The sequence below is a fragment of the Oryza glaberrima genome, chromosome 11, assembly GCF_000147395.1.
Source record: "Oryza glaberrima chromosome 11, OglaRS2, whole genome shotgun sequence".
NCBI lineage: Eukaryota > Viridiplantae > Streptophyta > Magnoliopsida > Poales > Poaceae > Oryza > Oryza glaberrima.
Window position 1 is genome coordinate 25163608 of NC_068336.1, and position 26558 is coordinate 25190165.

General features: G+C 39.1%; 1 protein-coding gene and 1 long non-coding RNA gene across 3 annotated transcripts in view; one reads left to right on the forward strand and one right to left on the reverse strand.

The window, feature by feature from the left end:
* The window catches only part of LOC127754489 (uncharacterized), an 81031-nt gene extending 64662 nt beyond the window's left edge, over positions 1-16369 (reverse strand). The window contains exon 1 of the long non-coding RNA XR_008012841.1: positions 16360-16369. This is a non-coding gene — a long non-coding RNA (uncharacterized LOC127754489). The remainder of the gene's footprint in view (positions 1-16359) is intronic.
* LOC127754488 (uncharacterized) lies at positions 12502-17389 on the forward strand. Of its 2 annotated transcripts, none has more exons than XM_052280038.1 (3): positions 12502-12669; positions 13016-13213; positions 16789-17389. In XM_052280038.1, the coding sequence occupies exons 1-3, from the start codon at positions 12596-12598 to the stop codon at positions 17168-17170; spliced, it is 654 nt and encodes a 217-aa protein (XP_052135998.1). In that variant the 5' UTR covers positions 12502-12595; the 3' UTR covers positions 17171-17389. The 2 variants fall into 2 exon arrangements, with proteins under 2 accessions (XP_052135998.1, XP_052135997.1); XM_052280037.1 differs by having other exon boundaries at positions 12503-12669; positions 16771-17389.
* The last annotated feature ends 9169 nt before the right edge of the window (positions 17390-26558 follow it).

Below are 26558 nucleotides of genomic sequence, written 5' to 3' on the forward strand. Positions count from 1 at the left end.
GCACGCCATTATAATAAGAAAGTTGTGATGAAGTCTTTTTCAGAAAGTGAGTTAGTTTGGAAGTTGATTTTGCCGATTGGGACTCGTGATAGTAAATTCGACAAGTAGTTACCAAATTGGGAATGGCTTATATGTTGCAATGGCTTGATGGAGAAGTTTATGAAAGGGCTCTCAATAGAAAATATTTGAAGAAGTATTATCAAGTGTTTGGATCAATTCATGATTCGGTTGTGTTATGCTGATACATGGTAGCCGATGTGTTAACGTCGTCTTTAGATGGCCGATATACATTATATCGCCCTTAGAATTTTTATCTTATCATAATCGGTTGTGTCATGCCGATGTTTGATGGCCGATATTTATGATATCACTTTTAGACCAGTTAACATCGGTTGTAATTTTGTCAATGTTTGCTCCACATTACAAAATTAAGGGGGCATACATTACAAAATATGTGGATTTCAAAAACAAAATTCATACTGATTACTTGTGGATTTCAAAAACAAAATTCATAATGATTACAGAAAAGCTGTTCATCCAGATACAAGCTTGTGAATAGCCGATATGGCCCTTTGCCTAATTTGTTCTATTTCATCTATGGCTTGGGCGTCGGTTGCATCAGTTCCAGGGATCACCTTCAAAGCCTTGCTCATGTCCGATAAATGTTTGATGGATGCTTTTAGCTTGGATTTTGGCTTCTCGATGGCTTTGGGGAAATCGGCAAGTTTCTGTTCTTCCAATGCCAATTCAGCATTACATTTCTCCAGCTCAGCCAATAGCTCTACCTTGCGATCTTTTAACCGATCTATGTTAGCTTGAGTAGAGCTTGGTCCAGCAATCACCTCATCGAGCTTAGCTTTATTGTCATTGATTGATAATCGATTGGCTTGGATGATAGCTTCAAGATCCTTTCTTTCTCATCGATCGGCTATTCTTTGCCATGCTTTTTCCAGCTTGAATTGGTATTGTTCAAGGAACACCGCTGGAGAAATGATGTCAGCTAGTTCTTCTGGGATTTAATCTTAGATTTCCCCAAATCTTGCTCTTATCGGCCCATAGTCAACAACTAGAACGTCTAAGGAACTCTTAAGCCGATGTGCTATATCCCTAAGTGTGGCTTTCAAGTCATCGGCAAGAGGAGCTAAGGTTTTGCTAGTGGTTTCTTCTTCATCATCCATAAACTGCCTTATGTCAAAAGAAAACATATCGGCTAGAACCTGAAAAGGAAAATATTGAGATTATTAGCTATTAAGAAATTTAGATTAGCCGATATGAACATTTTAGCAGAAGTACTTACAGGGATAGCAGGAGCTGGTTGGTTTTCGACATGATGGCTACCCACAGCCGATGGTGTGTGCTCACTCGATTCATGTTGGGCAGGAGTTGGAGAACGAGTCGGCTGAAAAGACAAGATTGAGTTAACATCAGTTGATTGAAACTTAAGAAAAATTTTGAGGGATAAGTTACTGATGGAGGTGGTGCCGGTTGTTTCTTCTACAAGTAAAGAGTTTAGTCAGGATTGGCATATGGAATTCTAAAGGAGTCAAGTTCCAAATACATACCCGAGGTTGATAAGTTAAATGCGTTGGAGTTGGTGGAGTTCTTTGTGAAGCAGGGATATTGGCTGGTGGCTTTTTTTCTATTGTCTCACTCAGATCAGCAGCTGCATCACCAATAGCTTCTTCTATTGCTTCTTCATCCAAGAATTTTTCCACCTCTGGATCTATGGTTGGCAGGTCATCGGCTACTGCAGCTTTCTGTTTCTTTGAAGCTTTCTTTTTTACACCCGATGAATTGGAGGCCGATGGCTAGGCCCTTTTCCTTTTGACAGCCTCAGAGGGGATCGGCTCACGAGTTTGCCCATGAAGCAATGTGGCTATCTTGGGGGCATTGTAGCTGATAGTTGAAGGGGCTAATCCACCACCATTTGGTAGAATCCCTGCAGCATACTTGATACTTTCCCCGCTCTGACTGACATGAGGAGGTGAAGACTTTGTGGTCTGCAGATAAGGACAATACGGTTAAAACATTAAAAAGACATTGGCTTGCAGTAAAGAATTCAACAAAGGGAAGAGTACTTACTTGTGGAATCATATCTGGGAACATGTCGGTCAGGTACATCGAAGCCTATTGGTGAAATAGGTGTTTTCTCCACTCTGCCCACCATCGGTCAAAAGTGGTAACCCTCAGTAGAGCTAGCTCAATATTTTCAATACTGCCTAGAGGGGGCCCTGGTATGTTTAACAATCTGTCCATCATCAGAGCCGATGTGATTTCTCCTCTAGTCTGGATCTTATCCATGAAGTACAAGCCGATCGGTAGCTGACCCATGCCCAGTTGTCTAGCAGCACTCATGGGATAATAGAACTCATATGATATTTGAATATTTCTGCCCTGGTGGATGCCAACAGGGAGTATACAAGGGGAAATAGTTGCTATATAGACTTCTCTAGATTTCTCAAATCGGTCAGAGTTAATTTCATCAAATCTGAAGTCGGCCGGGAGCTCAAAATCTGCAAAGTATTCATAGGCAAACCAGTGTCTGGAGTCCTTTGGGAATCCCTCATAGAAATTGCCGAACCAGTTCATAAAGAGGTCAGCTGATAGCTCTGATCCAGGATAGGTAGATGCTGCTTCTCGAAAGGATATACATCGGCGAGTTGTGACCTTATTGCCTTCATCATCTGTAGTTGGCTCAGTTGAGGGGAAATCGGGTTCAGACAGAGCTAGTCTTTTAGCGACTTTGATAGTATGCAGATTAAGCCATATTTGCAAAAGCCACCAAGGGCCACTGGTGCCGATCACAGAATTTGTGGCAATCTTAGCCGATGCAGAGTTCAAAGTCTGATAAAGATATCCAAGCAGATATTTGCCCAAGGGAAATTGCATTTTATTTACTAGGGCTTCGGTTATATGCTGCCAGTTGGTGGTTGGGCCACAACTTGGATCACAGAATAAGAACTTTTCCAACCACATCATTAGAAAGCTACATGCTCTTTGGGAGTTACAGGGCCAGTTCCCATGTTTATGTGTTAACGACTAAATTTGGTAATATCGGCATCGGAGATGAAGATGGGATCGAAGCGAAATCGAAGATAAGGGCTGTTGCAAAAACAGAGCAAGAATCGGCTGCAATCCAAATCGGCTACGGTTAGGATCGGCAGAGTTTGAATCGGACGGGGCTAGCCGATACAGCCTATTCCGGCAATACGACTCGGTATACGTCATCGGGTTGAGTTAATGTGCTTCATGGTGATTGCCACGCAAGGATAGAGTCCTGAGAAGGCAACTGTATCTATTAATTAGGATATTCTATATAATTTCCTTAGAGATATGTTTGGGCAAAAGTCTGTCGTAAAGACTTATGGTATTTTAGAGTTTGTTAGAGATAATAGTCGTGTCCGAGATGGACATATCTTGTAATTTTCGGGTATAAATAGACCCCGAGCCTCATGTAATCAATTAACACACGTTCAATACAATTTCGGCGCATCGCCACCCTTTTGCTTTTGTTTTATTTCGATGAGTTCTTGCTTTCGGGTTGAGCTGCATCGGTTTCGATCTTCCACAAGAGGTAAAACTTGTTATGGCGGTTTGCGTTCTCGGGATTAGTGCTTCCATCTTTATGACACTCTAATCTTGTTTATGTAATCCGTCGAGTTATCATATATCCTATATAATCTCTAGCAATATTGTTATCTAACCTACAATCGGCTAACATTTGTCGGTAGAATACAGCCGATTAGGTTAAATATCAATGTTGATTTAGATTGTATAGGATATCCACCATTCTATGAAACTTCCAGCGGCTTGATTGTCTAGATGTTGTTCTTCTTTTTATACTTAATGCTGCATCAATTAAGTTTGATCTATTAAGTCGTGCTTAGAATATCAATTTCTAGCCTGCCTTCTGGTTGCCGATCAGGGTAGTATCGGGGTTTCAGCCGATCTTACCTGATTTAACTACTTTTATTCCATATGCTTGATTGACATGTTGAATCCGCCCTTTATGTTAAAATCTTGTTGCATTTAAATATATTAGGCTTCTGTTTGATATATTTTACTTGCTTTAATATCTTAATATAGAGTAGTACCGGAGTATTAGCCGATACATGCTAGATCTATCTGATCGGCTATGCTATAAACGTATATAGTTCCATTATTAATATATATTTCGATCTAAGTGATTTATACTATCTCGGCATGGCGTCCGATCTAACCCAATCACTTGATTTAAGTATATATCGATATAGGGAGTATATATTGTTAATATCTACAGCCGATCGAGTAGATTTAGTTTCTTCTTATCTATTCACGATTGCCGATCGATACATATATGAAATCGGTTCAAATATAAATGATATGCCATCAGCACTTAGGCGATCGGCTATCGTTTATAGGATTAATCGCAGTTTCTTTGTTTTTGTTTCTTGTTGATTGCAGGATCAAATCAACTGGCACGCTTACACACCTGAAGGCGAGTTTTGGACCTGCACTGGAGTTAAGCAGATCTCCCAGGCCTCGTGTTTTCTGTCAACATTATGGTAATATAACCAGTCCAACCTCCGATACTCCTGGTTTTGAAGGTAAACTGGTTCTTGGTATTCATGCTGACAGGGATTAGTCGATGAAGTGATATCTAATCCTGTGATCAGAGTTATGTCCAACAGAGTTGGTGTCATTGGTCCTTGGTTAAACAAGAAGGCATTCTAGGTGTTTGACCAGAAATAACTTGCTGTCGACAACATAGGTTCATCCTTAGTCATATCAGCTAGAGTAAGGGCTAGGCACTGTGCGATCCCTAACTCTTCCCAGTGGTCTTGTTTGCTAGCCGATACCCTCTTATACCAATCCGGCCAGGTTTTAACTGCCGATGGCCAAGACTTGAAGGTTCCAGTCCAGTGACCTAGACTAGGGTTGGCTAGCCTGAAAGGGATTCTGTTTGTCTCGGCATTGATAAACTGAACAGGATCTATTTTGCCGATTGGACCCAAGAAGAATCGGTTGGAGTGGGCCAGACTGGGAATTGCAACTTGATGGGACAAGTGCTACAGTAGAAGAGGGGAAAAAGAACAAATTACGAAAGGGAAATCGATTTGTAACAGAGAGAAAAGGTTTTAGCTGATGGGGTTTATCTCAGGGAACTCGGCTGCCGGAGCGCTTGAAGGGTTGGCGGAGATCGACATCACTGGAGTTGGGATCGCCGTTGAATCAAGGGGTCGCCTGTGAGATCGCCGAGAGGCTCAAGGAAATCGCCGGAGAGGTTGATGACGGTTGTGGCTAGAGCGGTGAAAACGGAAGTGACGGCGTGAAAAACTCCAAAGCAGCGGTTACTATTTAAAAAGAGGCGCGATAACGGTCGAAACAGAAAAGAAGCCCTAGATTGATTCGGAGATAAGATTGAGCAAATCCACAACATTGCAAATATTGCGAACTTGGGGGGCATGTGTTAACGACCAAATTTGGTAAATCATACATTGGATTTGGGGTTAAAGCCGAAGAATATTTGAAGGAAATCGACGATTACAGAAACAGAGTATGAGTTCATTATTAATCTGATTAGGTCATCCTGATGTTAGATTGATATATGTTTAATGTATTTTATTTATATTAATATCTTAGCATAAAGTAGTGTCGGAGTAATAACCGATACATGTTAGATTCACTTCATTGGCTATACTATGAATATATATAATTTCTATCTTGAAGTGCTTTTAGACATAAGTGATTTATACTGTATCGGCACGCTGTCCGATCTATCCCAATCATTTGATTTAAATATGTTTTAAGACATAGATTATATATCATTGATATTTACAGCCGATCGAGTAGATCTAACCTTCTCTTTGCTTTATTCATCATTGCCGATCTAATGCATGTTACATCGGCTTGATGTTAAACAATACGTCATCGGCGTTTAGCCGATCGGCTATCGTTGATGGATTTAACTTTGTTTCCTTTCTTTGTTTCTTGTTGGTTGCAGGATCAAACCAACTGGCATGCTCAGAACCCAAAGTCAAGATATAGGACCTGCACTAGAGTAAAGCAAATCTCTAGGGCCAGTGTGTGTTTTTCGCATCAACAGTATCGCTAATTATTTTTTATTTTTTCGCTGTTTAGTGGTCGATACTCTTTCCATACCATATCGAAGGAGTATCGAATGTATTGCCATATCGGATACGTTTCCGATACCGATACGACAAGAAAATGAAATATCGATGTTTCACAGATGTGAATGTTTGTGAGAAGTGAAGGGATGCATGGGAAAATATATTTGGAATCTTAGTTGGAAACTTTTTTATAGAAGTTCTAAAAAAAATCATACATATAGGTAACTAGGTGATTCTCGTGCTTTGCTGCGGGAATTAATAAGCAATTTTCAATATATTTTTTTCGACAATCGAGCTAGAAGTAAAACAAAAAAATAATGAAACGTGAGGGTTTATGAATACTTATCATAAAACAAATAAATGATACTCGCGATTTAATATGGAACATATTGATAAATATATGTTAAATATTATAAGAATGATAGATAGATTTGTTAAAATATTATGGAACTAATGTAAGGGTGATGATTAGATATGAGAGAATCTATTCTATACCATTGAGTTTGTTCGAGTTCAACGATTTGCCATCGATATCGTCTCTTTCAATAATATACCGGTGATTTTATCAATTGTTCTACAATACGTCATTGGGCTGGATCTTCTTTTCAAAAATACCCAAAATACCCTTAGAGACATACAAGATTAACAATTGATTTATCTCATCAGAAGTTTTAAAAAAATATGAAAATTTTTATGTAGCCTCCTTACACAACATGGAAGATTGTATTTTCAAGTTTTTTATCGTATATTTAATTTTTTAAAAAAAATATTTTTATGTGGTATATGAGAGAGAATTTGCTTTATAAGACATAATAGCACAAAAATATCTTATGTAGTGTATCAAGATGATTTATATTAAAAACAACAATAAAAAAAGTATTTTGTACATCATATAACAGATAAGTTATATTTTTTTAAAAAAGTAGAAATGTAAAAAACTTGAAACTTCTATACAAATTTCCATTTCGTGTAAGGAGGCCACATAAAAGTTTTCATATTATTTTGAAACTTGGAATTAGATAAATCAATTGTTAACCTTATATGTCTATAAGGGTATTTTAGGTATTTTTGAAAAGAAGGTCTAGCCCAATGGCGTATCGTAGAACAATTGATAAAGTCAGCATTATATCATAGAAAGCGATAATGTCGATGGCAAATTGTTGAACTCGAACAAACTCAGTGGTATAAAATAGATTCTCTCATTAGATATACTTGCATGTTGATTTGTAGAATTAAATAAATTATAGATAATGTTGTATGCTTGCATAAGGTGAAATATATAATTATTGCTAGTGGGTGATGATGTAACATAGTTGCATGTTGAGTTTTAAGAGTTAATGGGTATCAACTTTATAATAAGATAGGATTGTAAGGAAATAAACCGACAAAGTTGCACAAACAAACTTAACTTCGTTAATGAGATATAAAATTAGTAGATAACACTATTCCTTTTGTTAATCTTTTTCTCATGTGTTTCTTAATTTTATATCTCACAACAAAGTTGTGCATATCCTTAGAACTTTGCACGGTTTTCTAATATTACCCTAGCTATTTGTGAGATTCTTTTGAAAAAAAAATTGAAAACTTTTATATCGTTGTTTCTTCTATACTTATCAATTTTATATCTCAAACAATGAAATGAAAGTTTGTCTAAAAAATCTCACAAATAGTTAAGGTAATACTAGACAACCATTCAAAGCTCGAAGTATACACTCAACTTTATTTGTGATATAAAATTGAGAAACACAAGAAAAAAGATAAAAATGGAATAGTGTTATCCATTAATTTTATATCTCATTAATGAAGTTAAGTTTGTTCATGCAACTTTCTCAGATTGTTTATTTACATACTACCTAGGTAAAATTTAGGACACTCAAAATTTATGCTTTTTGCTAGAGGATACCGCAAGAACACGATTCAATGTAAAAAAGTGATAATTAATTGCTAAGACACATGCAATATTATTTTATTATAACTAAAGAAAATAGATTTAGAAACAACAACGGAAGTAGGGTTGAAACTGGTACGGATAGTTTCCGTCCGTCCGGACCACTTTTCGGATCCAGATAGTTTCAGTCAAAACTATCCAGAAATTCTCGGATATGAAAATGAATTCGGATTTTTTTTCTTGGAAACGAAAACGAATATAGTAAGGGTACTATCCATCAGAATCGAAAAACAGTCAGAAACTATCCGAAAATTTTTTTTGATATCCGTAGACATGGATCAAATTTTAGAAAAAACACGTGTATATATATATATGTGTGTAACTTTTTCAAACGGAGTTAGATGAAGATAAACTTTATATCAAATTGTAGAGCTCGATGAGATCTACAACTTTCTTATTAACTATTTTATTATTTGAGCTCATTTAAGGGTATAAATATTCATTATAAATTACCATATCTATTTTTACAAAATCTTAGATCTACAATTCAAACGACATCTGATGGAGATGTATTCCATATCAAAGTTGTAGAGCTCAATAGGTTCTATCACTTTGTAGTTTATAATATTTGTATTTGAAAATTTTAAAGTATAAAACAAACATTACAAGTTTCGAAGATGTGAAATAAAATAAATAACATATCTAATTTATACAACAAGAACTTGATAAGTGATATAGTAAGTAAGCTATACATATAGTAAAAGGTCTTGGATTAGAAAATGAATAATCATATTTACATATAGATCTTTTTGGGGAACAGCCATGAAAATCAATTTTCACATACGGTTGTGGGACCGCCTACAAAATTGACGATATAAATATTGGAGATGTTGACCTAAAATAATAAACGATATCTTTTCCTTGATTAAAAAACTCAATTTGAGGGGTTTTTTATATACCGGCAAATATTCGTTACCGTATTCGTTCCGCCTCATATTTGCTCTGTATTTGTATTCGATAATCTTCGATTTTATTTCCGCATTCGGGTTTTCGATTCCGATTCCAATTAAAAAATATATGAAATGAATATGATAATGTTAGTTCCGTTTCCAATCCATTTTCAACCCTAAACGTAAGTACGAATCTGTCCCTGTCCATACATCACGACCTGCCCCTCTAGTGAGCAGCAACCACTATATCTGGCGTGTTGACGAACTCCATAGCCACCTCTTTGCCATCGAGGTGGGTGAGGGCGTAGGGGTGGAGGAAGCGGGTGGTTGTCCACGACGCCTGCGGCGGCAATGGTGTAGAGGGAGTGGGGACTGTGTGCCGCCGCTTCTGTTAATTAAGATGTTAAGGACAACAATTAAAAGTTAAGCATATACTTAACCCATTAATAGGGCTCATCCATTGTAAAACTTAATTAAATCTTTAATGAATGTTTCTCTCTCAATGGGTAAACTTATCATTAATGAATGTTTCTCTCTCAATTTCTCAATTTCTTTCGGATATTACAAAATAATGTAATGGGCGTCGAGCAACCAATTACTACTTTTTTTGGTACCTTTAGTAGAAACGCATTTTCGTCGTGTTCTTCGGTAAAGAGAGCAAAAATTGTGTCTTATAACAAATTTTGCATAATAACAAAGCACCAATCCACCAGAAGCTGGGTCCTTCCCGTACAGAGCACTTGCAATGCAAACAAGCCAACACAACAATCACTCAATTTCAGCTCTTATTCCTTCCATTAATGTGTTCTTTTGACACACAACCAACTCAACAAGCAACACTTCAAGAAAACAATAGCAAAATCTTCAATTCATCCTCAATAGCACACTGAGGGCCTGTTTAGTTCACGAGAAAATATTTAGGTGTCACATTGGACATTTGATCAGATGTCGGAAGGGGTTTTCGGACACGAATGAAAAAACTAATTTCATAACTCGCGTGAAAACCGCGAGACGAATTTATTAAGCCTAATTAATCCGTCATTAGCATATATGGGTTACTGTAGCACTTTATGGTTAATCATGGACTAATTAGGCTTAAAAGTTTCGTCTCACGATTTGCATGCAAACTGTGCAATTAGTTTTTTATCTAGATTTAATACTATATGTATATGTCGAAAGATTCGATGTGATGTTTTTGGGGAAAAATTTTAGGAACTAAACAGCCCTAAGCATCCCCTACAATTTTCCTCTATTTACGCGACCGCCAAAGCCTCCTGCGCGCGCGCACACACATAGCCGCAGAGTCTACCTTGTGTAACATACGGAGTACATACCCAGCAGCATCTCCTCTCCATTTTCATTTCTTTTCTTTCCTTCCCTCTGTTTCCTCTCCTGTCACTCACTTGTCATAGCGAGATAGCGCAAACTACCCTTGCTACAGATCGCCAGATCCACACAAGTGCACGGCCGCCGCAGCAACCAACCACTCCGTTCCCAGGCTCGAAGTTCCGGTCACTAAGGGCCTGTTTGGATTGGTGACCTGACACACGTGCCTGATGAAAACTCATACCTGAAGCTAGCCTGAAAGTTTGAAGACATTTGCCTGACCAGGCAGCCTGCGAGATGAGTTGTTTGGTTTAAACCATGTGCCTGAGAAGAATAATGCAATGTCATACTGTAATAATTACTCTTAACAGACAATATTAACAGATAGTATTAACTCAACAAACATGATCAATCGGTGGGAAGAAAGAAAAAAAAGCAAGAAAAAGGAAAAGAATGAAATTAATAGTGGGACCTATAGCTTTCACATCACCTTAATCTTGCTAGCTTATCACTTGCCTGAGTCAGGCGTTGGAATTTCGTCGCCTGAGCCAGGCTAATCAAAGCGGCTAGCTGTCAGGTCAGGCCCCTGCAGCAACACCTCAGGACGCCAACCAAACAAGGTACAGGCATGTCTCAGGCAAGCATCTCAGATCAGGCACGAACACGAGGGCAGCAACCAAACAGGCCCTAAACCATAGGTGCGCGTGGAAGAGGCGGTGCTGGCCTGCTGGGGGACGCGGTGGCGGGTCGGCGGTGGCCGATGGTAGAGACGGCTCACAGTTGGGCCGGCATGGTGCTTAGCTTTGGGAAAATGCCAGGATTGGGCACCCGATCACCGGCCAAAAAAAAATGGGGCGCTCCTCCACTCACGCGTCTGCCGTGCACGCTCAGTCCCCACCATGTGCACACACCTGCCACGTATCCTCATCAGACATATAGTTGTAACAAATCACCCACATATTATGGAAATCTCTATTAAGGAATCCGTTTTATTTTTTTCTACTGAAAATGTTTCATCTAGTGTACTCATAATGTTTCACTATGAATAGATCAAATGTTGTAGTGAATTGAAACTTTCTTTTGCAACAAATAACCCACATATTATGGAATCCTTCTATTAAGGGAATCTGTTTTTTTTTTCCACCAAAAATGTTTCATCTAGTATACTCGTGATGTTTTACTATGTATGGATTAAATATTGCAGTGAATTGAAACATCATTTCGCTATTTGTTGAAACATTGTTTTTATATAAGGTGAAAAAACGTCAAATTTTAAATGATTGAAACATTTTGATCTACTTAGTGAAACAATTCCGATATACTTGATGCAACAACGTGCAACATTTAATAAATAATTCAATAATAAGCTAAATATTTTTTTTTCATCGGATTATATCCATGTGTGGTCTTGTTTTAAAGATTTAATTGTAACGGATTTTATGGTATAATCGGATCATGATTTAGATAAATAATTTAAGAGAAAAAATAGTTTAAAGGGAGTTTTCATGATGACGTCATATGAAGTGCGTGTCCAATTTTTCTCCTATGAATCGGGCTCCCGATTCCACCCAATTCCTGGTTGCTTCTTAAGGCTGTGTTTAGTTCCTTTCAAAGTTGAAAGTTTGGGTTGAAATTGGTACGATGTGACTGAAAAGTTCTGTGTGTGTGACATGTTTGATGTGATGGAAACTTGTAAGTTTGGAAAAAAACTTTGGAACTAAACAAGGCCTTAGACTGTGTTTAGATCCAAAGTTTGCATCCAAACTTCCAACTTTTCCACATCAACCTGTTATACACACAAACTTTCAATCACATCGTTCTAATTTTTAACCAAACTTTCAACTTTGACGTGAACTATACACAGCCTTAGTTCACACTGCTGTTGTGAATCCTGGAAAGCGACGTGGGAAATGAGATATAAGGGTGTGTTTGAGGAGAAGGGGATTGAGGAGATTGGGAAGATACGCAAAACGAGGTGAGCCATTAACTCATGATTAATTAAGTATTAACTATTTTAAATTCCAAAAATGAATTAATATGATTTTTTAAAGCAACTTTCATATAAAAAATTTTGTAAAAAATACACCGTTTAGTAGTTTAGGAAGCGTGCGCGCAGAAAACGATGTGTATTCTCACTCCCTATCACCCAAAAGAATGCAGCCTAAGTTGTGAATCCAGGAAAGCGACGTGGGAAATGAGTAATAAAATATATAGCGGTGTCAGGCTGTCAGCTGCCGATCTAAATCTGGTCAACTCGTCTCACCCTACTACCCTCCAAATTCCTCCGAACTTCCCCTTTCCTCATCCTCCCCATTCCTACCATGGTGAACATTGCAACCTTCCTGGTCATTATCCTTCGATGGATCGGACTTATTCTTCCTGATGTTCTCGCCAGGTATTGAATCTTCTTCATCTCTCTCTCTCTCTCTCGGCAATCAATTAGACTGGCACCGACGAGAAATCATTCGTTCCTAGCAGTTCTTACTTTCAGCAAAGCGCTAGTTCAGCTGATTGATTGGAGCACAGTTTCGAGTTAGAAATAAAGCGGCTGACATATGTCTCGTATTGTCCCTATAAATCGATTGGGGAAACATCTTCGGTGATGCTTATAGATCTCGCCTGTTCATATGATTGCAGCTATGTATGATTCGGTCCGAGCTTGGTGTATCAGATTTGTTGTCAAAATCAAGTTGTATCCATAGTTTTGCTTTTGTTCCTAATTTTCGTTGTTTTGGTTCTAGGAAACTCCACTTCTCTGCCCAGAAATTCCGTCGCTGGAATCAGTCGATGCTTCGAAATTCAATCGATCTCGTGAATAAACAGAGAGATGAACACCGCTATCCGATCTACGGCGATCCTCGACGAGGAATCACTCGGTTGTACGATCAGGCGATGGATGTAACTGGTCAACGAACAGTACCGATACCGTCCATGTCCAGGTTCCGAATTTACAAATAATTTGTTGGATCTATTATTAGACATGCCTTTATCAAATCCCTTGTTTGAATTTTTTTGGCTCAAATCAAACTAAAAGGTGTTCTGCATAATGATATAGGACTATCTATTTTAATGGCCTTAGCAGAGGCCCTGCGCGATATCTCATCTTTTAGTGTTCGTAGCTCTGCTGGACGACACACTTTGGTTTCTTGGATTGGCCTATCGCAAAGGCATGTTTCTTAGTGTCCAATGGCAAATGGCATGTTTTTTTCTGTACTATGGCAAATGCCACAAAGTTATGGTGCTTTCTCTTTACAAATCTATCCAACTCAAAATGACACTCTAAAGAACTAAAGCACGAATTGAGTTTCATGTATGAGACACACTTGCGTAGAACACCAGTAATCTTTATTTTTGTGTCAACTAATGATAAATTTGAGCTTATGTTTTGTTTATTTTGTTTTTGAATTGACTGGAAGTAACATTGGGCTAGTTTGGGTTCAAGCCAATTTTGTCCTACCAATATTTTAGTTTTGGCAATACCAAATTTGATAGCTAGAATTTTTACTAGTATGGACAATAGTTGGTACCAAAACCAAACATCCATGTGGTACTATTGAAGTTACCCAAAAATTTGATAGTGCAAAAATTGGGTTAAATCCAAACTAGCCCATTATCTCTATTTGCGCAAATAAAACTAAAATTTATCATAAGCTTCAACACAAGATCTGAACAAATTAAAGGATATACTTTCACTTTGAACTCTGAAGCCCAAATCCACTTATACGTCTAAAACAAACCATAAGAATTTTCATCTCATTAAATGAGATTGATGACATGCAAAGAATTTTTTGAAGAGAGAGAAGGAATATGTTTTATTTTTGATAAAACCTGGTATTTATAGTTACCTATGCTTTGGAAACATAACGCAATCCTATTATGGCCGAATTGTTTCATCATATACTTTGGAAACAAAAATGAAGCCTCGGTATGACCGAATCATTTCATGACACAATTCAACAATTAAATACTATGGGTAGCATATGACATCATGAAACGAAAATGTGAATTGGAGGCCTTTATTTCATTCATCAACCCAAGGCTCTTTAAATGACGTGCCACTCTTGAAAACCATGAAATAAAACTCCTCATTGGAAATGGCCTGAGAATTCCAACTTTTAGCTACAAGAAGCTGAGTTGATTCAACTTCAACCCCAAGCCACTCACACATACGCGCGCGCGCGCGCACACACACACTAACTTCCACGTACTTGGGGCTTGCAATACCATAAAGTATATCTATACAAGGGTATCATGTGCGGTGTTTTTTTTTTTACAAGAGAAAAAAGAATGTAGATAGGCCTCCGAAATTTATGAACAACTACTTTTAGATACATTTTTCTACTTACAAAATTGGTAATTTTGGCAATCAAGCTTCTCCCAGACAAGTTGGTGTTTTCACTGTAAAGGTATTGGTGTTTTTTCTTCATGAAAGATCTCTTGGCCTTGATAACATCTTGAAGTATATACATACATAATATCATTGTGAACACAATTAGTTAGCATGGCCCTATCTTTAGTATTTGTTAAACCCTGAGTTTTGGTGCACTACAAAACTAGGAAAGGGGTTCATGAGCCCAAGTTGTTAGGGTATCCCTATGTCCCTATGCCAATGTTTATGGAAATAAATAATTATGCAAGATAGTATTTGTATGACATGGCAAGCCATCAAATAGGACAAAAGAAAAGTAGTTTCATGTGATGCTACCAGATCACGCAAACCATTTCATGAAAAAGGAGAGTAAATTTCATAAATAGAAAATCCAAAAAACGTCATTGACAAACATCCAAATCTAAGAAATGTCATCGACGAGTGCGAGTTCCATAAAATGCCATCATGCAAGCGATTTTGTCCTAGAAATATCATTTTCGTTAGGGTTCTATTCATCCCTTGTTGTTAAATGCATTGTTCGTTCTATAGCACTTAACAGAGAGCTGCTAACAGAACCCTAATGGCGATGACATTTCTAGGACAAAGTCACTTGTACGATGGCATTTCATGGAACTCATACTTGTCGATGGCATTTCATGGAATTAGTCGTTTGTCAATGGCATTTCTTGGATTTTCCTTTTTCTCAAAACCCTAGCTTTTGGGACATCCTTAACACAAAACCTGATAGGTTTTGCAATTTGTTTCATAAAACCAAAACCCTAGGTAGAAGCTTATATCGTTGACTTGACTAATATATTTATCTATATAATTGTAAACACTGTATGATATACTGTTTTAAGTATATATACTCGCAGTTGCTTTTCAACAAGTGTTGATCGTTGTGGTTTGATCACTTGTGTGTAAATTGAACGATTATCATATCATTATCAGTTAAGATTATGTTTAGTTTTTGTGCATTGCAAAATTATGAAAAAAAGGAGAATGAAATACGAGAGTTATGTGTACTTTGAATCAGCTAATGTGAATTTATTAAAAATAATCATAAAGGATAATGAAATATGAGTAGTTTACACAAATATGGGGTTTCTTGAAATATTTTTTCCCAAATCATGGGGTTCTTTGAAACAAACCACAATAACTGAGGTTTTGTGTTACGGACGGCTCAATACCATGGGTTTTGTGAAATTTGTAGAATATCGTTGAGCAATAAGGTTGTGTATATGGCATAAAATCAAAAGCAAATCAACACAAGAAAGGAGTGAGATAAAAGAATTTATTGTTTGGTCCCAACTGCAAAATCATACATTGATTAAATAGTTTCTAAGGTAGTATTCCTAGGAGATTAATAAAATGAACATCATAAATGGTGTTTATCATAATAAATGCCCTTAGGTGGCATCGAAATACGGATGTGAAGAATATCAACTTTAGAGTCTAGCTCATTCAAAATAAATTTAATGCAAGAGAGCATGAGCAAGGAAGGCATTGGTTGCCTGGGAGGATGGATGGATCATGGATGGAGTTCACCTATGGAGGACTGAACAGGGTACGATGGCACTAGTGGGGGGTTTATGTAAAGCAAAATAACCTTTACATGACCGCTGATCTGTGACTGTTCGCTGGAACGACCTCCCTTGCACTCGTATCTTGTTCTACTACTAGAAAAATTCGAACTTGTTTTTTCAGTTGTAAGACTCTGTTAAGACTCTATTGGTTTTGGCTTGGTTTTCAAGCCGGGTAATGAAAATAGTTACCTGCTGTCAAAAAACAAATTCAAACTTACATTTTCTATGTATTTGGAAAAGGTAGTAAGGTTTTTTTTTCCTTTAAAAATAGTCCAATTAAAAGATTAACTTGTATCCATGTCAACATTTAATTTTCTTTGTGTGTGTGTGTTTGCTCTTCTATTGTCTTAGGTTAAAGTATTTGTCGGTCTGGTTGTGAAAATTCGATAGAATCATGAATTGGAACTCTATTTATCACTTAATGATTGATTTATATGTCCATCAGACGCTTGATGATTTTCAAACGCTGTCAAAACTTTGTATCCTTAAGAGGTTATCGTTGTTCTGGGTTTTTCCGCTCCTGACTTGCTGTCATCTTCAGACGTCATTATTATATCAGGGACAATTTCAAGAGCAGCGCAGGAGCTTGGTTTATCGAAACTGCCGCTCCCAATCATATAACGGGCAACCGGAGTCTGATGTCCGACCTCAGACCTGTCGACACCTACATTGTTTACACCGCGGGTGGGACAGGAATGATGGTGCATGGCATTGGAGCTGTGAACACAGAGAGGGTGGTGATTCCAGACGTTTGGTATGTGCCGGGGATTAATGCCAACTTCGTTTCAGTTGGGCAGCTCGCTCAACTTGATCTCAGCACTGAATTTCGTCGAGGTGTATGCTCCGTCACTAGAGGTAGCGATGGATCAGTTGTCGGCAAAGGGTATCAGGGATCAAACGGTTTGTACGAGGTAGAATTCATAAAAGTCCCACTTAATTAATTCGAAATCCCATGCTTGTTAAGGGTATACATAATGGTAGTGCGGTATGAAATGTGTTTAAGGATGTGGGATTTTTGTCTTCGGATGCAATTCAAGCAAGTAACTTTAGTTCCTGCTAGGATATTCTACATGTACAATAGCTATTACATTTTTAGTATATGAATGTACCGGATGAGTATTTCATATTGTAATCACTCAAGTCCCTTCTACTTGATCCAACTTTTGTTGTCCTTCCTTACACTTCGTCTGCGTTCGGCAACGGGAGATTGGGAGAAAAGTTATCTCGTTCTCTGCATGCATACTTTTCAAATTACTAAACGTTGTGTTTTTTACAAAAATTTTCTATAGAAAAGTTGATTTAAAAAATCATATTAATTCATTTTTAAAATTTAAATTAGTTAATACATAATTAATCATTAATCATCTCGTTTTGCGTATCTTTCTTTTCCTCTCTTTGCCATTGGATATAATTCTCTTGCATTAGCAAAGCCTGAGCAGAACTAAAGAATATAATGTTCCTTGGACTATGACTCGGACCGATTAATTCTGTCGCCTGTTCAACTAGTTGCCACTACTTAAAAAATGATGGCTTCGTTTTTACCAGCGGGCCTTAATAATGCTGGTTGTAATGATAGTGATTAGTGAGGAGAAACAATGGTCTAAATCTGCATGTAAAAATTGATTTTTATAGGTTGTTAAAATAGGGTTATTGTTATGGATATGACTACACAGCTAGTGTGGTAACTGGTTTAGACAAACCAGCTACCACTTCATCTATGAGAGACACTATCCATAAATACTTCAAATACAATTTTCTCTTGAACTACTTATTCGATCTACGATCCGATTATACTGTTTTGTACGTAACAATTAAATCTTTATAACAAGATCTCATATAATTATATTTTGATGAAAAATTATAAATCACTATCATAATATATCTAAATTACTTTTAGATTTCACTAAATTACTTTTTAGACATATAAAAGTAAATTCAATAAAGCCTAAAAGTAATTTGAATATATAAGTAACTTATAATAAAAGGAAAGTAACTTTAATGAATGCCTTTTTTCATTAGACGTGACTACACAGCTAGTGGTGGTAGCTTATTTGTACTCCATCTAGTGTCTCTTTTCAACTTGAAAAATATAATAGTATGTATCTTTTTTTAATCTCTTTAATAACTTATATCTTTTAAATCACATATTATTTTTAAGATCTATTTGCATCATTATACTCCACTCAAAATATGTGACAAAACGAGATTCATATTGAATATATTCAAACATATTTATTTAAAAGTAATTTGTTACATGTTAGAAAGTAGCTTCCATATTATCAGGAAGTAACTATTACATCTTATACATGGTTAATTCTCGTTAGTTATTCCATCAATGTTATTTACAATCCATCAAAGATTTTATATTCTTTTCTCATTCTACATGAAAAACAAAAATGAAAAAAAAACAATCAGCGATTAAACAGATTTATAGAGAGTTACTTTTGAACCATGCAAAAGTTACTTCCAATTAACATTGAAGTTACTTTTAAAAAATGTTAAACTTACGTGTGTTGATCTATGCTGATTAAATTTAATTTCTAGATAAAGTCATATTTTTTCCCTACAACGAATTTACTTCTAATGTCGTGACAAAGTTACTTCCATTTTGTTTTAAGTTACTTTTTATAATATATGTAAATTACTTTTAGACTTTATTGAATTTAATTTTTATATGTCTAAGAAATAATTTACTCAAATCTAAAAGTAACTTATATATATATATATGTGATAAAAGTAACTTACGTATATAATAAAAGTAATTTACAAATATAAATATTTTTTATGATAATATAATCATGTAAGATCTTGTTATGAAGATTTAATTGTAACGAACACAATGGTATAATCGGATTGTAGATCGGATAAATAATTTGAGAGAAAACTTTATTTGAAGAAAAAAATAAAGTCATGGTCTGGATGTCTGCCGATTTTTTTATTCATAATAATTATTAATAGTTAATTTAAATAAGTGGTAAATCTAAACTATAATTTGTAAAAATTTGAAGGACGCCCTTCCTATTAGCGTCCAGCTGGACGTTGTTATGTAAAGCGTCCAAGACTGGACGCGGTTTAAAGCAACGTCCTCCCTCGCTACGGCCCAAGCCCAACAACTGATCAGTGATCGGTTCATCAGCCTCGTAGGGCACACTCGCAACACGGCCACCGCTGCTGTAGTATCAGGGAGGGATGAAGTGAAAGCGTGGGAGGCGACCACCACCGTCGTCTCCACGCGGACTACGGCACTACGCCAATAGGTTGCGGTCCGCGGACGCCGTTCTCCCACCTCCAGTTGTGTGGTTGTGGACGTCGATCATAGAGTCCTAGGTGCGAGGCCATCGGCAACTCGGTCTCGGTGACCTTCGCTGTGAGAGGCGCAGCCACCAGCGTTCTCATCGATGGCTGAGATGCCATCGTTCTTGCGGAGCTATGTTTGTGGCCAGCGCTGCCCTTCACCTTCAGTTAGTAAATAGAGTTTCTTTCTTGCTGCTTGGCTCTTACTGTGTCTTTTGCATGTTTGTCATCTCCCCAAAGCAATTATAAGAATGACATTTTGTATATAAATTCAGGGAACTAGATCGAATGACATTTAGACGTTTCACTGTAACTGATTTTTTTTTTTCAGATTGGAAATTCGTTTCAAGATATTTATTTACCAACTGAATTTGCACGGTTCAACAGTCATCATCAAGACACAGTAAGAGTGCGGTGGACTTTTATCTAGAGTGACTACCTAGTACAACAGAACAACACATCTTACCTACAAACACATACATGGAGGCAAATGCAAATTCTTTGCTTGGTTGACCATCAGAAGAAAAGGCAAATGCATAATCTGACGGAGGGAGTCTGCATAAGTATTTCTTTCTGTTGCATACTGACTTGAGGTGTAATTAGCCCTTTCTTGTAATTTAGGGGTATGTCAATGTTTTCTTCCAATTTTCAGTTTTCTCACTGGTTTCCTCTTTCAGATTTCGTCCTCCTTTGTACATATACTATTCGACCTTTTTTTTTATGATTCGATAATCCACCACAATTCAATGAAATGCATGCTAATGCAATTGAGGAAAAACCCTGGATTTTTTATTTATACTATTGTTGTCATGTCGTGTCGCTGGTAGAATTTCTTGATAGCTAGCTCGTTGACATTATCTGTTGGTTGAAAATGGCTAGAAACTATCCATGGATTTATAAGACTACTGCGTTATTAAAGGACCGAAGCCATTATGTGTACTACTGAAATTAAGTAATTATAACTACTAAATTTGTTCAATATCTGTTAGTATAAGATTGTTAGTATATGGACTATAACCTAAACAGTAAACACCACGTGGATGTTCAAAGATTTGGATTAGATAAGTGTTTACTGTGTGCTCCCATGTACGTGGACGCAGGCCCATGCTGTGTTTGGCCCAAACAGTTGGACGCTGTTACAAACTATTGTACGTCCCAAGCTGGACGTTATTCTCCCAAGCATCCGCATCTGGACGCTCTTCTAACTTTCTCAGAATCCCTATTTAGAATTACTATTTAATTAATTTTGGAAAAGAATATTACTACAAATAAAAAATTCGGGATGTCTGTTTGATCTGTTGGACATCACCACCTTTGCCCTGGACATCACCGTTGCAGCTTCCTTCAGCGTCCGCACTCTCACCGACGGCTGGCACGCACGTCGCGTGTTAAGCCTAAACGGAGATTATAGGTATTGTTATACGTGGCCCTCTGTATTGACCGCCTGTAAAAATAATTGACCAAGTGCCTAAGCATGTGTTTGGTTGGTGAGATGGAACGGGATGGGTTGGGTCGATCCCATTTTTCGAGCTGTTTGGATGGAGGGATATGTGGGATGGGATGATCCATGGTGGGAATATTCTTCCCACCGGGATGAATTGGTCCGCCAAAATCGAGCAAACGAACTCATCCCACTTCCCATATGGTTGGCGTGCTCGAGCGCGTGGTTGCAGCTCTCTGGCACCAGCGAGTGCTGCAGCGGCGGCGCCAGCGAGGTTGTCGTAGGTGTAGAAAAATATAACTATTGTATTCTGATGTTTTCTGATCTATTACATCGACCCGCTCATGGGGTATATATAAGAGTACATAGGAGATAGAGACTTGGAGTACAATACAAGTAAGAGTAGATTTATCTCTAGGATTCTATCTCCAAGATTCTATCTTATCTCTAGGATTCTATCTCTAGGATATATCTTATCTCTATAATTTGTTTTTGACTCTTATCTCTAACTAACATATTATACTTCTAACATCCCCCTCAGTCGTAACGGGAGTGAAGCGAACGATTGCGACTGGATTTGAAATCTTTTATTTCTTCATCTCATTCGACTCACCATCATCGATTGCATCTTTGATGAATGGTCCTTCACCTGGTGCCTGTGTCCCCTTATGTGTTGTCCCTTGACTCTCCTCTATTCTCTCCCGCAGTCATAGCGGGAGTGTCATGGACAATAGCGATGACACGGACGCTTTGACTGGAGTTTCCGTCAATGATTGTTGTTATAGACGTTTGTCTATATAGCCGATCATGAAGTAGCCGATCATGAAGACGAAACTGCAATTATTAGCATCTTGCATCTTGTAGATGTCAGAGGATGCCATTGAAGACGTCTTGCATAGTTGCATATGTCAGAGGACGTCGTTGGCGATCGATGAGGCCACCACTTTTGGTTGGTCCTTCTATGCCGTGTAGCAGTCATCACAATAGCGATACCGAGTTGATGCAGTGGTTGTCGTCGTAGATGACGTGATCGATGCCATCGTCGGTGTCGCGGTCGTCGGTCGATGTCGTCGATGAAGCGTCTTGCAGATTAATTTTTCAGAGGACGCGAGGTGTTCATCTATGTGTACGAGTCAGCAGCGGCGAGTGTTCCTATGTTGATGAAGGTCATCAGCGATGTTGTGTCGGGGAAGATAATCATATGTTGCTGTAGTCGTACAATTGATGAAGAGTACTGTAGATGTAGATGAAGTCGTGAGCAGGAGACCGATGCGCCTGTGCACCGGATCAGTTTCACCTTTCTCGTGGTTTGCCCGCTCTTTTCGGATGTGCCACACCGATCTACGCATGCATGCGCACGGATCGATGTGCAGCATATGTGCATGACAGCCTTGCATTGATCTCCTGGATTGCTGCTCCCTTTTTTTTCCGCTCATTCTGTTCTCTCGAGGATCAGGCTTTAATTTATTTGGCTAATAGGGACTTATCTAATGCTAACTATTGGAAAATTAGCATATCTAATGATCTTTAGCTAATCTAATCTATAGATGATATAGGTTAGGCTAGCTAGCTTGCGTTGCCGCAGGGAGAGCTTACACATTCATCTCGTCTCCCTGGGGCAGCGCCGAAGGATGGATGGATTGTATCAAGGATCGATCGATGCTATAGCTCTGATACCATGTAGAAAAATATAACTATTGTATTCTGCTATTTTCTAATCTATTACATCGATCCGCTCATGGGGTATATATAAGAGTACATAGGAGATAGAGACTTAGAGTACAATACAAGTAAGAGTAAATTTATCTCTAGGATTCTATCTCCAGACTCTATCTTATCTCTAGGATTTTATCTCTAGGATTTTATCTCTAGGATATATCTTATCTCTATAATTTATTTTTGACTCTTATTTCTAACTAACATATTATACTTCTAAAAGTAGGTACTCGTCCTCCCCTTGTTCTATTTTTCATCTCCCCATCCTCTCCTCGTTCTGTTTTGGTGCTCTCCCAAGTCTGAGCGGACACAGACCGGCAATGGAATTGCTGCTTCCCTCTATGGTTACACGCATGAACATGAGCTGTGGAGGCAGTAGCAACCATGCCAGGTGCACGACGAACCCACGCAGCTAACTGCCCCGAGGACTTGCTTCATCCGGTGTTTCGTCGCATGGAGCAAAGAAAGCACGAGGAGGACGCGGGCATACAGAGGCCGAGGCCACCTCTGCGACGCGGGCAGGGTCAACGAGGGTGTTAGGAATAAGTCTAGCTGCTCATTGTATCTTGTTTGTTTTTCCTACTTTCATGCTGAGTCTAGCGCATGATCTGGTTCTCCGGGTTGTGCAGGTTGTGGGCTTGACGCACGCTGCGTTTCGTGCGGAGTCTGTTGGAGTCGTGCGCTGTATGCTCCAGTTCGTGGGATGGCGCGAAGTGGCAAGGGGTGTGACGCGTGCATTTAGGAGGCCACTATGGCCACATTTTCGTTTTTTCTTGTAATCTGCTATTTAAGCTTGAGTCTTAATCCAGAAAAGCTGCGAGTTAACGCAGCGCCAAAACTCTCTCGTTTGCTCTGCTTTTGTTTTTGCCAGACAAGCTACAGTTTTGTTTTGCCGCTAACAATTGGTATCAGAGCCTGCGGCGATCGCCGGGGTTCCTGATGTCGCTACCAACGCCGCGCGTCTCCCACTCACCGCTGCGTCGTCGCTGGCGCTTGCCGCCTCCACGCCATGCCCGTCATGGCGGCCGCGGCCAAGTCGTGGTGGAACGCGTCGTCCGCGAGGCAACCACGAGCAGCGTGTCAGGATCGGTGATGAGAAATGGAGTTCTGAATTTTTCTGAAACTGCTTAAGCCTGAAAACTGTCTGAAAGAATGAAGAAGGATGAACGAAGACTGGCGAGTTAAGAAGATCCAACGGTTCAGAACAACTTTGAAGGGGCATCGGCGAATCTTAGCCATTGAGCAATTGTTGAGGACCACTGTTGGGGGTATTTTGTCGTCATCTCTGAATTTGGGATGTATTCAGTGGCTGCGACCACTTTTGGAACCAAAGCTGTAAGGGATATTAATCCCACCCCGAAAGTGAATGAAGATAAGAAAAATCTCCATATTATTTTGTTCTTAGGAGTAGGGTAAAGTAGATCCAGGAGAGAGCGTGTTCTTGCGGCGACCACTAGAAAAATAATCTCCCCTGTTCTACCTAGCTATCGGGTGAGATTCAGAGAGATTCATAGAGAGAGCGTCCATTTCGGGTCGTTTTCTCACACGATCCTGTCAAAAGGTATCAGAGCATCGTTGTTCCTTGGCTCTAGAATCCATCGGGTGAGGGTTGGTGGAAGGCAGCGGCGAGATCCACTGTAAAATCCCTAAGCCTTGGTGGATTTCATCCGGTGGCGCAGGAAGCGACACAGATTACTGGAGCAAGGGTTGGTGAACCACCTGTGGTGTGTTCCCGTAAAATCTCCGGAGCTCGTAGTCTGGGTTAGGCGGCGGTAGAACTTTCTGCTGAGGCGCACAAGGGAAGGGAACTGGTTTCCTGAACCGACCTCGGCCGAGGGGTAAATGGTGAGCAAGACCCGATCGAACGAAACACTTGTGGGAATGGAAGAACTCAACGAATTCAGAGTTGACATGGCAGCACTGAAGAAGGAAGTAGCTGAACTCAAGGGATTGAAGGGAGAAGTCAAGGAGATTAAGGGATTGTTGCTGGATTTGTGCAAAAGAAAAGAAGCTGAAGAAGAAGCAGCAACAATAGCAGCGGCTGCATCCAACGCACCTATGCAGCAAGGAGGAGATGCGGCTGGGACTAGTTCCCAAGCGCAAGGTAACCCATCTGTGACTGAGTCCCAATTCCATGTTGAGTTTAACACTGTGAACCCAACGATGCCACAGGAAATGTACACTGCTCCACACACTGCGCCTGTGACCTCAGCTCAAGGCCATCCTACCCTGACGGGGCAAGTAAATCAAGTTACTGCACACCAGACGAGCGAATTGTTCACTGCACCTAGGATGACTGTCACACAGCCTCAACCCACATTTGACATACCCAGGGGGCACGTTCCAATTTTTCAGTTCATTGGGAACAGAATTGGGGGAAATGCAGAATTTGCTCAAGGGAGGCCAGGAGTGAGAATGCTGAATCAGCAAGGGAATGTTTTTCTGGGACATGTGGGAGAGGGAAATCACTATGCTGAAGCTGTACTTAAGGGACCAAGGTTGGAAATTCCTTTGTTCAGTGGAGAGGATCCAATAGACTGGCTTAAGCAGTGTGAAAAATTTTATGAAATTACTGGCACTCCTGTGGACCAATGGGTGAACCTAGCCATCGCACATTTACATGGCAGGGCTTTAAAATGGTACAGGGGAATTGGGCTCCCTTGGCAGGTGATAGCTTGGCCACAATGGTGCAGTATGATTTGTACCCGTTTTTCTGCAGCCAGTGAACATGAAGCAGTGGAGCTATTCCAGAATGTGAAACAATATGGGACCACAGTGGAGCAGTACATCGACAAATTCGAAGAATATGTTGATCTGGTAAAAAGGGATCACCCTTATCTTCAGGAGCAGTACCTTACCAGCTGTTTTATTGGGGGATTGAGAGGAGATATTAAGCATGATGTATATGGCCAAAAACCCCAGGGACTTTTGGAATCATATTGGTACGCTAAGAATTATGAAAAAGCTGCTAATGCCAGGAAGATAGCGGGAAATTTCAACAGAAATAGGAACCAAAATCAAGCTGTTGGAAATCAAGGGAGGAATACCAACAATAGGGTACAGCCCAGAATTGAAGGGGATAAGAGGGAAGACAGAAAGTGCTGGTTTTGCAAGGAACCTTGGTTCCCTAGACACCAGTGCAAGGTAAAACAAACTCTTCATGCTCTGTTGGTGGAGGATGAGAGCCAAGATGAGAAGGATGAAGGAAATGAAAAAAAAGAAGAACAGGAAGTGGGAGTTGAGCATGCTGCAGAAGAATCTAGTGGGGCTTCACATGAGGAGTTGATGTGTATTTCACAGACCGCGGTGCAAGGTACATCTAGGCCAGATACCTTCTCTGTACTGACTAAAATCAATGGCAAAACAGCTGTGGGACTAGTTGACAGTGGGAGTACTACCACTTTCATGGATCAGGAATATGCAATTAAGAATCATTGTCCTGTGAAGGCAACTGATTCTAGGAAGGTGGTAGTGGCTGGAGGTGGAGAACTCAGGACAGATGTCATGGTGCCAGACATCAGCTATGAAATCCAAGGAGAGTGTTTTACCAATCAATTCAAGCTGATTCCACTCAAGGGATATGACATAATCCTGGGGGCTGACTGGATTTATAACCACAGTCCCATTTCTCTAGATTTAAAACAAAGAATTTTGGGCATCACGAAGGGAAACAAGGTAATCCTTTTACAGGACTTCACAAAACCCAATAGGCACTTTCGAATCAGTGAGAAGAGACTACAGAACATTATTAAGAAGGGGGCTTTAGGAATGGTGATCCAAGTCCATGCTATGGATGAAACTGAGGAAGAGGAAAAGTGCATCATTCCTGAAGATATTAATGACATTGTACAACAGTTTCCAGCCGTACTTAAGGAACC